The sequence below is a fragment of the Sciurus vulgaris genome (genome assembly GCF_902686455.1).
Source record: "Sciurus vulgaris genome assembly, chromosome: 5".
In the NCBI taxonomy this organism is placed as follows: Eukaryota; Metazoa; Chordata; class Mammalia; order Rodentia; family Sciuridae; genus Sciurus; species Sciurus vulgaris.
In genome coordinates, this window is record NC_136465.1 from 117,421,251 (window position 1) to 117,433,400 (window position 12,150).

Sequence of the window (12,150 nt, forward strand, 5' to 3'; positions counted from 1 at the left end):
TTTTCAACAGCCTATTGTGATAAGGCATTTGAAAGATTTGTCACAGATTAACACTAATGACATTGAGAAATCATGTTTCAAATGTCTATTAAATGTCCTATAAACTGATCAGTAGGACCTACTCAGCTCTGGACAAGGTAAGGACCTCTCAGTGTTCTTATAATATGATAAATGAAGTGGAGGATATGTTCATTGTTATGAGCTCTAAGCTGATTTGAGAAATATTTGTGAATTTCTGAAAATGGAACTTTATATAGCTGAAAAGGAAGAAATAACTTCTTATTTGTGATGCTAGTTTTTATTTTCTGTAAGTTTTATAGGACAAAAGAGAAATGGAGAATCAATCAGTGGAAATAGAGTTCATTTTGCTTGGACTGACAGATGACCCTCTGCTACAAATTGTGATATTCTTGTTTCTATTTTTCAATTATATCTTGAGCCTGATGGGGAACTTCATCATCATCATCCTCACCCTGCTGGATCCCCGCCTCAAGACTCCAATGTATTTCTTCCTCAGAAATTTTTCCTTCTTGGAAGTTTCGTTCACAACAGTCTGCATTCCACGGTTCTTGATAAGCATTCTCACTGGAGACAAAACAATTTCCTACAATGCTTGTGCAACTCAATTATTCTTTTTTTTCCTCTTAGGGGTTACAGAGTTTTACCTCCTGGCTGCCATGTCCTATGATCGCTATGTGGCTATCTGCAAACCTCTGCATTACCCAGTCATTATGAACAGCAGAGTGTGCTGCCAGCTGGTGCTCAGCTCCTGGGCAGCTGGGTTCTTAATCATCTTCCCCCCTTTGCTCCTGGGACTCAAGTTGGATTTCTGTGCTTCCAAAGTGATTGACCACTTCCTGTGTGACACTTCCTCTGTCCTGCAGATCTCTTGCACAGATACACATTTCATAGAATTGATGGCTTTTGTCTTAGCTGTGATGACACTTGTCCTCACATTGTTATTGGTGGTCCTCTCCTACACCTTCATCGTCAAAACCATTCTCAAATTCCCTTCTGTTCAACAACGAAGGAAGGCCTTTTTCACCTGTTCCTCACACATGGTATTTGTCTCTATTACTTATGGCAGTTGTATCTTTATGTACATGAAGCCATCAGCAAAAGAAAGGGTGACTTTAACTAAAGGTGTATCTGTGCTCAATACCTCTGTTGCGCCTTTACTCAATCCTTTCATTTACACCCTGAGGAACCAGCAGGTGAAAGAAGCTCTGAAGCATATGCTCCAAAGGTTTTGTTCTTTTAAAACCAACAAGATAAATTTTAGGTGTAAATAACATGCTGTTGGAAGATGAATGAGAAAATTCAATATGATTATCTATTACATTACTTTGGATCTATGCCATTTCTTCCCTTGACCATTTATATCTTATTAGGTTTGCTATGTCTGATCTGTACCTCTCTGCTCTTCTTTCTTAGTGGCTCTTACTAATCTCCAGGAATAAACTGCCTTCTTCAATGCAGAATATGAAATTCTATCTTTACCTAGAAATTCTATTTTTATAAAGGGTCATTTTATATCCTAAATGTCATTTTTAAGCAAAACTTACTAGGCATACTTAGATAAATACTTTGATATATGTGTTAATTGCTAAGCATTGCATCTGCCCCTAAGTAGTTTGTATGCTAAAATTGTCAGAGACACACAACATGACAATTTATTAATAGTGTCGTTAATGTTGAGATAGAAAAGAAGTAGAAATTCTATGTAATTTTAAGGTTCAAAGAAAACTTCCAATAAGAATCATCATTTATGATGAACTTTGGAAGATAAATTAAAAAAAATAAAATTCAAGGATGTTGCAGTGAGGGCTATAACACATGAAAAGGAAAGGCTATTCCACTGAAAATGTTTCTTCCCAGGGGAGCTGCAGATAAGGTGCAGGAAAAGTAAATTGGAAATGGCAGTGAATTCCAGTAATTTCTGAGAGAGTGCATTCAAAAAGCCTGAGCAATAAAGTCGGTAATTCTTAAACACATACTGAGAAGATACTCTGATGTCATGTTAGCTCAGCAGACTGACGACAAACATCGCTGAAGAACAATAACCTTTGCTTCTTTACCTAACCCCAAGTTTTGCACAAAGTCCTCTCATGGTTTGAATTTACCATACTGAGAAGGAAACTCTGGGAAATGACCTTGTAGTTGGTCTTCTGCTCCTAGAGAACAACTCTGAAGGTCATGTGTGATGTTAACTCAGCAACATATAATTCAATGCAGTTTCTACAAAACCAAAATCATGGCATCATAAAGTGCAAATCTCTGTAGAGTGGGGTCTGAAAAAGAAAATGTCATAGTACAAGAAATATATTTGGATACTAAAATATATGATGGAGAATTGTAACTATTTAGAGGGTCAGGAGGTTTTTTTGGTTTTGGTTTTGTTTTTTTTAATAAAGTTTCTTATGCTCACTTCTTACTTAAGGAAGCCAAAGTCCACTAACATGAGGAATTTCAGTTTCAACTACTAGAGAGTTAAAGATCCTCTCTAGCCCAGTAGGGCATTGTGAGTGGTGGGTCAGATGGAAAGGGATAAGCAGCAATATTGGGAAGTCACAGGGACACATTCACAGAGGGAGATAGAATCAGCTTTCTCAGGCAGGCAGTATATGCAGTCAGCTCTTTCTAGAGTACAGGGTGTCTCAGCCCCGATCACAAGGGGGATGTACACACCAAAAGGGCAGAACAAGGACTGCCCCCTTCCTATGGAATTCAGACCTTAAAACACAAACCAGTCGGTAAATATCCCCATGCAAAGTGAGCACTTAAAAGGGACCTATCAATATAACACCATGTTTGTTCTCAATTAGGTCTGCAGGCCTGACAACACCAGGAACTTAAGGGGTATGTGGGTGGACAGGACTCCCAGGGAACTCAGGTGCTGTTCTCTGGAGATGGACCATTCCGTGTCTACTCTGAGTGCACTTTTGCTTTCAATAAACCTTTGACATGTGCAGTCATGTGAGAGAGAACAATCAGGGTGTCACTAATCTTTCCTGATCAGGACACAGGAAACAAGAGACCCACTTCCTCCTGTGATATTTATTCCTGGCCTTCCCATGACATTAGGACCAAGTGAACTTGGCACTCTGGCAAATGTTTCTTGTCTGTACTCTAGGGCTCCATAAACTCTAGATAGACATCTGTAATATTCTCTGTAGTGACACTGATTTAAATAGTTGATGTTTATAAATGAATGAAATGGACCAACTGAATGTTATTTTTAAATGAGCTTCATAATAATCTTATTTTCTGGGGAATCAAAACCCTCAAAGATGAACCCAAAGAAATTAAAAATAGAACTCTAGGAGTAGGAGGCTGGTACCCCAAATTTAGCATCTGAGAAGATTCTCAGAATCATTCAATGATAATAATAGTAATCATGCTTTTTGTAATAAATAAAAAATTACAAATTTGGATATTAAATGGGAACTTCAGTTTCTGACAAATTGCTATAGGGGTTCAAAATACAGGGCATAGCTTATCAGATTCTAAAGATAGTCATCAGCGAGGTAGAAGTATTAACTTTATAAACAAATAAATAAAGGAAGTGGATGGGATAAATGATGTGGTTCTATCAGCTTCCTGAAACCAAGTTAAGCCAAGTTAATGGATAAAATACCTGTATCTTTTCTGGCTGGAAGCTGGCTGAAATGTTGACTGTACAGACCCACAGTGGTGCTACCTGAAAACATCTTGTGTTTTACCCCAAGGTTAGAATTATTGAACATTTTTTTTTTTTTTAGGTAGAAAAGGAACTGGGATTGAGAGGAAGATTTTCTGTCTTTTGAGAAATAAACTTTATATCTGGTAATGGTTTTAATTGCTGCTGTCCTTATATGAAATAACATTATATTTTTTAAAAGTACAATTTTAGAAAACAGGATAGGTTATACAGACAAAAACCACTTACTTATTCACGATGATGGTGTAATTTTGGTCAATAGATTTTTAAAAATCTATCAAGGTATACTACACATTAAAGCGCTTTTCTTTAAAGTATATGGACCTCTGTGATGGTAAAATATTGCTTATTTTCTAAGAATTATATAAAGTTGAACCATTGTCACATCAAGATAATGAAGATAGCCATTGCTGTCAATAGATTCCTAATGCAACACTGTAATTCCTCTTACCATGTCTCTATTAGCACTCTTTTGGGATGGTTGATCCATTTTATGTCTCTATACATAGCTTTCCAATTTCTGGAATATTTTATGAAGGAAATTATACTACAGTATTCATTTTAACTAGGTTTTTTTCACACAGTCAATTATTTTGACATTTGGATAGATGGCTATTTGTCCATGTACAGATGAGTTTATTTCTGATTGCTCACCAGTGTTCTGTTTCATGGCTGTACCACAACTTATTTATTCATAACATCTGTTCAGGGGCATTAGGTTTGTGTCCTCTTGTTGATTATAATAAATATAGCTGCAATGGACATTTGACTACAAAATTTTATGAGGTCATAAACTTTCATTATTCCAGAGTAAATATCCAGGACTGTAATGGCTTGGTTATATGGTAGGTAAATATTTGATTTTTTAAGAGACTTTCAAACTATTTTCTAAACTGGTGTTATAATTTTATATTCCATCAGCCATGTGTGAGGGTTCTAGGGGCTCCACATTCTTACCAATACTTGTGTTGGCAAATATATATATTCTTTTATCTTTTACCATTCCAAAGGGTATATAGTTGTATCTCATTGTAATTATAATTTCATTTCTCCAAAGGCTAAAGATGCTGATCATCTTTTTATACTACTTATCAAACATTTTCATAATTCCTTTGATAAAAGCACTACTTAAATATGTGCCCATTTAAATTTTTAACACTATTATTATGTTAGCACTTTCTATGTATCATATATTCTTTATGCATTGTAGATACAAGTATTTTTTCAGATCTGATTTTGATATGTATTTCCCATGTTGTGGCTTGTATTTCCATTCATGAAACTATGTGTTTTGAAGAGTGTAATATTGATGACTTCAATAGAGCAATTATTTTTCTTTATGTCTCATGCTTCTGTCTAGCCCAAGATCACATACATGTATTTTCTATTTTGTTTTTATCTGGAGGTTTTATACCTTTATTTTTATAGCTATGGCTTACTTATTTGAATTGTTTTGTATACAATATGAGTTATTGATCATGTGGATAGTAACTTTTTCAGAAATCATTTGTTGAAAGAGAGCCATAGAGAGTGAAAATTTATTGAGTTGGAAATATTAATAGTTACAAGATTAAAAAAATTAATCTATAAAAAACTAGATTTTATTCCTTGTGGAAAGCATTTTCAAACCTATGTAGTATTACAATCTCTAAAGCCCCTCTATTCTTGGTAGTCTTTCAACTAGTAGGTTTCATCTGAATAAGCACAAGTTGTCTGATTTAAAACTAAACTACCTGTGGCATCACTAAAAGCAGAGCTACAGACTTTGCCAACTTTTTTCTTACCAGCAATTCTGAGATTGCACCATTCCTTCTCAAAATCAAGCTTTGGTTATAGAACAAAAATTATACTCAAAATTTTTAAGAAGAAGCACTACTAAGTTTCATGTTCTTTAATTTTCAAGGTATACATTTGATTTTATGAATGTGAGAATATTACAATAATTAATTTATCAAATGCCATCATATGTTCACCTACTGTTATCATAGTTTCTTTATATGCTAAAAATTTAGCTGAAATCTGAGCAGTGAAGACATTGAGCATAATACTTAATAAAATATTGTGGTAAACAAGAAGAGGATTTTTTGCTATTGCCCATAATGCATAAAATTAGATAATAAATAAAGAGAGGTGATGATAACATTCATGTGTCAATAAAAACTCAAATGAGTTTTGTTCATGCTTTCTCATGCCTTTGAAATGTGATCATGACAATGAAGAAGATAAACATGATGATTAAAATGGAGATATGTTGATGGTCCTGATAATACAAGCTCACTTACATGGGCTGAAGAAAGTTATGAGATCATGGGACATGAGTTACCTCAGAGAAAAGATGAATACATGAAAGAATATTTTTATACTGAAAATCAAATGATGTTAGAATTTAAATGAGGAAGTTACCTCATACCAGACAAAAGCATAAAAACACACACTGAAGAAAAAAAAGCCTCAATAAATGATGCTGGGAAACTGGAAATCCTTATGTAATAGAATGAAAGTTAACCCCCTTCTCTCACCCTGCACAAAAATCATTTCTAAGTGGATCAAGGACCTAGGAATTAGACCAGAAGACCTGCATATACTAGAAGAAAATGTAGGCCCAACACTTCAACATATTGGCACAGAAACTGACTTCTTTAACAAGACTCCTAAAGGACAAAAAATAAAAAAAATCCATACATGGAATGACTTTAAACTAAAAAACTTCTTAACAGCAAAGAGACGATCAAGAGCATGAAGAGAGAGCCTATAGAATAGGAGAAAATATTTGCTCTCTGCACCCCACACAGTGAGTTAATTCCCAGGATATACAAAGCACTCAAAAAGTATTATCCCCCAAAACAGAAACAAATCCAAATAACCCAATCAATAAATGCACAAATGAACTGAACAGACTCTTCTCAAAAGAAAACAACGTAAATGATCAACAATATATAAAAAAATGTTCAACATCTCTATCAGTTAGAGAAATGTCATTGAAAACTACACAGATTTCATCTCACTGTAGTAAGAATGGCAATTATCAAGAATAAAAGTAACAACAGATGTTGGCAAGGATGTGGGGGAAAGGGATCAGTCATACAATGTTGGTGAGACAGCAAATTGGTGCAACTCCTCTGGAAAACAATATGGAGATTCCTCCAAAAACTAAGAACGGAACCACCATTGACCCACTCCATGGCATACATTCAAAATATTTAAAATTAGTATACTACAGTGACACAGCCACATCAATGTTTATAGTGGCACAATTCAAAATAGCTAAGCTATGTAACCAACCTAGATGGCCATCAATAAGTGAATTGATAAAGAATTTGTAGTATATTTATACAATGGGATATTACTCAGCCATAGAGAATGACTGTGATTTTTGTTGGTAAATGGATGGATGTGGAGACCAGCATGCTAAGTGAAATAATCCAATCCCTCAAAATCAAAAGGTTGAATGTTTTTGTTGATAAAGGTGGGGGAAAGCAGAGAAGTTCAATAGATTAGACAAAGGGGAACGAAAGGAATGGAGGGGGGATAGGAATAGAAAAGACACCAGACATAATTTTTCTAAGTACACATATTAAAATTACTAAGTGAATCCCACCATTGTGCACACATGCAAGAACAGGGTCTTAATTATAATAAAATATATTTCATTCTTACATAATTTTATCAAGATAGAGTCTACTATCATTTGTAACTCTGAAGACCCAATTTAAAATAGATGTAAACCGGGTTTTTAGAAAGTGGATATGGTATTTATATAAAATCAGAATTTGGAGGCAAATCACTTCTTTAGATGGCATAAAAAATTGTCATTATTCAAAACTGAAACAGATGTTGTCAGAATTGCCATATACTGTGGAATAAAGTGACTGAGGCACAGTAATGATGGATCTGAGATCACAGGCATTTCCACTTTCATACTTGGAAGGCACTCCTGGTAGATATAATTGAAAATGTACAACAAGAAGTAAGTTTACCAAGGATGCAGGAATATCATTCTCCTAACCAAGTGAGCTGGGAATATTCCTTGATACAGTTACAGGGAATGTGAGTTAAGCCCCAGGGCCTGATATGTGAGCACATTTGCACATTCATTCACCTCTCACTCTCTCTAAACAGAGTAAGGATTCTGTCCTGTGGAGAGAAACTTCAAAGTCTAGGGATACTTGAACAGGAAGCTCTATGAGTTTATTGTATACATAAGTTAATAAAATATTTCAAATGAATAAACTAGACCTTTTGTAATTAGTTGTGATTAAAAACTTGTAGCGTGATTCCTAAAGATCAGCTGAAATTCTTGAAATTCTTGTTTTTTCATTTTTGTATTTTGCTTTATGGGAAGTTCACTTACAGGTGAAAAAGTTTAAATATATGCATGTACGTGTGTGTGCGTGCGTGCGTGTGTGTGTGTGTGTGTGTGTGTGTGTGTAAAGTTAGGCAAATATTTCTAAAGTCTTGCTTCCAAGGTTGTTTATTATGGTAAACAAGGACCCTAGGAAACCTTGACTTCAGATAGGGATTGGGAGAGCCTGTAAGGAAAGGGAGGTGAAAGGTTAAGGGAAAACATAATGTGACAACATTGTCCTTTGGGTTCATTGGATGAGTTAAAGGTCTGAAAAATAGAAAGAAATGAATACTTAGAACCCAAGTTATAACCTAACATCAGTCAAGTCAGAAATGCAGGAGCACATAATTGAGATGATAATAAAACATCATAAAATATCTTTATCTTTTTTCATCCTGGTTCATTTTTCACCTTGTTCACCTGAGTGCTTATTTGGTCAAGGGATCTGGTTCTTTGGATAATTACTCATTTAGGTAATTTCTGTGTGCCTGAAAGATTTATTAAATGATTATGAACAACTCTCTTAAAATGATTCAATGTATATTTTTAGGGAGTAGAAATGGTAAATTCAATCCAATTATATTCATTTGATTATTTTCACTAAAGTTTAATTAAGTTTTTTTAGGAAAAAAAATTAAAGACCAACATTTAGTTTGTGCAAATAATCAAATAAGTCTATTTGCTTCTCACTCTGTTACCTGTATTTTAGACCCCACTGTCACATGTGTACAGGAGCCTCAAAATTTATAAACAGGTCGAAACAATAGTCCTTCAGTTGTCCCCTAATTCTAAGACATCCCAAGCTCAATTTCATTTCCATGGGCATACTCCCTAAAATATAAGAGGTGAGTATCAAAATATCCATCTTACATACTCTTATAATGACTTTAATTAGAAGTGTCATAAAAGCCTATGACCTTAAAATAACATGAGGTGCTTATTAAATAAAGGATGTATTGACTATGTTTGATATTTTAACAAGAAGCCCTGGGAATAAAAACTTGATACACCATAAAGAACTGATGAATGTATGAGGTCATGGATATAGTAAATATGTTGATTTAAGTATTACAGTATGTCTACATATACTGAATGTCACACAGACACACACCATAAATATATATAAATTTTATGCATAATCAAAAACAAAAAAAATAAAATTTAAATCTAAATAATCACTATAAAGATATTTGAAAATTACTGATTCATTAGGTATAATTCCAAAACAGTATTCTGGCTAATAGGCCCCTTCATGTTTTAATCTTTCTACCTCTTTAATTATTGTTGCCTGTATCTATATCAACATATCAAGGAGCACATTCTTGACTTCTTCATAAAGTTAAGTGTTATCCTTTACTGAGTGTTAAACTGCTTCGAAAGCATTTATTTACTAAATGAGAAGAATAGGTTTCATTTTTCCTACAATACATATGGAGAAACCAAGGGAATGAGTTTGCATGATTTATGGAGTGTCCTACAGAGAGTGTGGTAAAACATTAAATGAACCAAGCTAAATATCTCCAAATCATATACTAACCATTAATCTTACTGTCTCCAAATACATATAGTTGTCTAACACCATGTGCTATTTGCACATACTTATACCTCAATTTTTTTTCCTTACACATATTTTTAGCTTCAGCAGAGTTATTACTTTCTTCTGGAAGTATTCTTAGTCTTTAAAATTCCACAGAAGTCATGTTATCTATACCATAATATTTTTTGCAGATCTTTATTGTACAGCAATATTTGGTTGATGTGTTTGTGTCCTTCGGGCAATGAAAACTTCTCAAAACTAAGGATTATACTACACCCAATGTCTGTAACAAGATAGCTATACAAAAAATACACACCAAATTAAATAACAAATTATATCCATCAAGTTATACAAATTTCACAGTCACGTTTGGGGAATCCAGTATTTTATAAGGAGATGTTAGTTAAAATTAGGATTGAAAAATTGAAGGAAGTTACCATAGTAGAGCAAAATACTTCTTGAGCATTGCAAGATGCTTCATAAAATGGAGGAATAGAGTAAGAAGACTTTTCTAGAGAATCTCCTTCAGGAGGTAATTGATGAGGTGGAAAACATGATCATAACAAATATATGAAACTGATTTTCAGTTTTTAAGGTAAGTTTGTAATTCATATCATGTTCTTAAATTTTGCTTTTTGAAAAGCACAAAATCTTTTGTAATACATCCCAGAAGACTTCTTTCACTTGCTGGTTCCTTAGAGTATAAATGAAGGGATTTAGTAAAGGGGCAACTGATGTGTACAGCAAAGCTACACCTTTGGATACAGTCACTCTTTCTTTTGCAGATGGTTTTATATACATAAAGATACAGCTACCATATGTCATGGAGACAACAATCATGTGGGAAGTACAGGTGGAGAAAGCTTTGGTCCTTTGCTGTGCAGAAGGGAATTTCAGAATGGTCCTAACAATGCAAGCGTAAGAGAGAATCACTAATAGCAGTGTGATCGCAAGTGTCAGCACAGCTAAGACTAATGACATCATTTCAAGGACATGTGTATCTGTGCAAGAGATCTGTAGGATAGGAGACGTTTCACACATAAAGTGATCAATGATTCTGGAAGCACAGAAATCCAGCTTGAGCCCCAGGACCAAAGGGGGAAAGATAATTAGGAATCCAGTTGCCCAGGAGCTGAGCACCAGTTGGTAGCACACTCTGCCGTTCATAATGATGGGGTAATGTAGAGGTTTGCAGATGGCCACATAGCGGTCATAGGACATGGCAGCCAGGAGGTAAAACTCTGTAACTCCCAGTAAAAGGATAAAAAATAATTGAGCTACACAGTTATTGTAAGAAATGGTTTTGTCTCCATTCACAATGGTTATCAAGAATCTGGGAATACACACAGTGGTAAATACGACTTCCAAAAAGGAGAAATTACGGAGAAAGAAATACATGGGAGTCTTGAGGCGGGCATCCAGAAGAGTGAGAAGGATAATGATTAAGTTCCCCATTAGGCTCAAGGAATAGTTGAGAAATAGAAACAGAAAAATCACAATTTGCAATTGTGGATCATCTGTCAAACCTAAGAGAATGAATTCTATTTCCATTGATTGGTTGTTCATTTCTTTTTGTGAACCTTATCAAATCTGTATAGGAAAAGAAGAAAAAATTTAAATATATGTGCATTAGAATACACACAAAACACACATACAAATAAAAGCAGAAAAGGATATACATTCTCAAATTTATTCATTTGAAATGTTTTTTTCTAGCCAAAAATATCAGATGACACATAATTATATGCTATAGGTTAATTCAAAATTCCTTATAGTTTGCTTTCTTTAACATTCAAATTTTCCCCAGAATTTAATAAAATATATTTTTTGTTAATATACAGTTACTACTTCCAAATGACCTCTTAGCTGTACAAAATTTAAACATGTTAATATATAATATAAATTACATGTTAATTATTGGAAATTTAGTTTTCTCTTATCATATCTGCACAAATTCTTCTATGTTTGTTTGTCTTTTTAGAATGAGTACCAGTGATGTTTCAAAGTCAGGGTTATATTACAATTACTGTATTAGTCAGTGAGTAAGGTACAGTAGATTTTAATAGTTAAAAATTTTACTTTTAATGGGTTTTGAAATGTCATCTGCACTAACAGTATACTATCAGTATTATCAATTTCTTATATTGTTTTAATCAAGTGAATATTCATTTATCAGCATATAGGACAAACAAAACAGAATGATAAAATCACATGAATTATATATTTTAATAAACACTAAGTTGTCTTCTTTTTAGATGATTTTTTTGAAATATGTCCTTTTACATATTTATGCAATTTGGGCACCTTGTTTTACTTCTATCATTATTTACAAATATTGAATATGCAGGAGAGTAGTACCTTTTCTACATATTGGAATTGTATTTAGTTCCATATTATATTAGTTCTCTGTTTGATTAAACATGTCCATCTGCTTCATTGCATGCATTATTTGTGGACTTTCAAAAAATGGGTTACTAAACTCCTGTGCACTATCTTTATTCTTTTGCCTTTGTTTTACTAATATTGCTTTCCTTTCCATGTATTAATATTTCTTTTCTTTTATCATCT

The 12,150-nt window shown here is 33.8% G+C and overlaps 2 protein-coding genes across 2 annotated transcripts; one reads left to right on the forward strand and one right to left on the reverse strand.

The window, feature by feature from the left end:
- Positions 1–332: 332 nt before the first annotated feature.
- Positions 333–1,292, forward strand: LOC306662397 (olfactory receptor 6C6-like; the record flags this gene model as incomplete). The annotated part of the gene is made up of 1 exon (XM_079142049.1): positions 333–1,292. One exon carries the CDS (start codon positions 333–335, stop codon positions 1,290–1,292), a length of 960 nt encoding a protein of 319 aa, XP_078998175.1.
- Positions 1,293–10,203: 8,911 nt separating this feature from the next.
- Positions 10,204–11,148, reverse strand: LOC306662402 (olfactory receptor 6C6; the record flags this gene model as incomplete). The annotated part of the gene is made up of 1 exon (XM_079142054.1): positions 10,204–11,148. The coding sequence occupies one exon, from the start codon at positions 11,146–11,148 to the stop codon at positions 10,204–10,206; it is 945 nt and encodes a 314-aa protein (XP_078998180.1).
- Between the last annotated feature and the right edge of the window lie 1,002 nt (positions 11,149–12,150).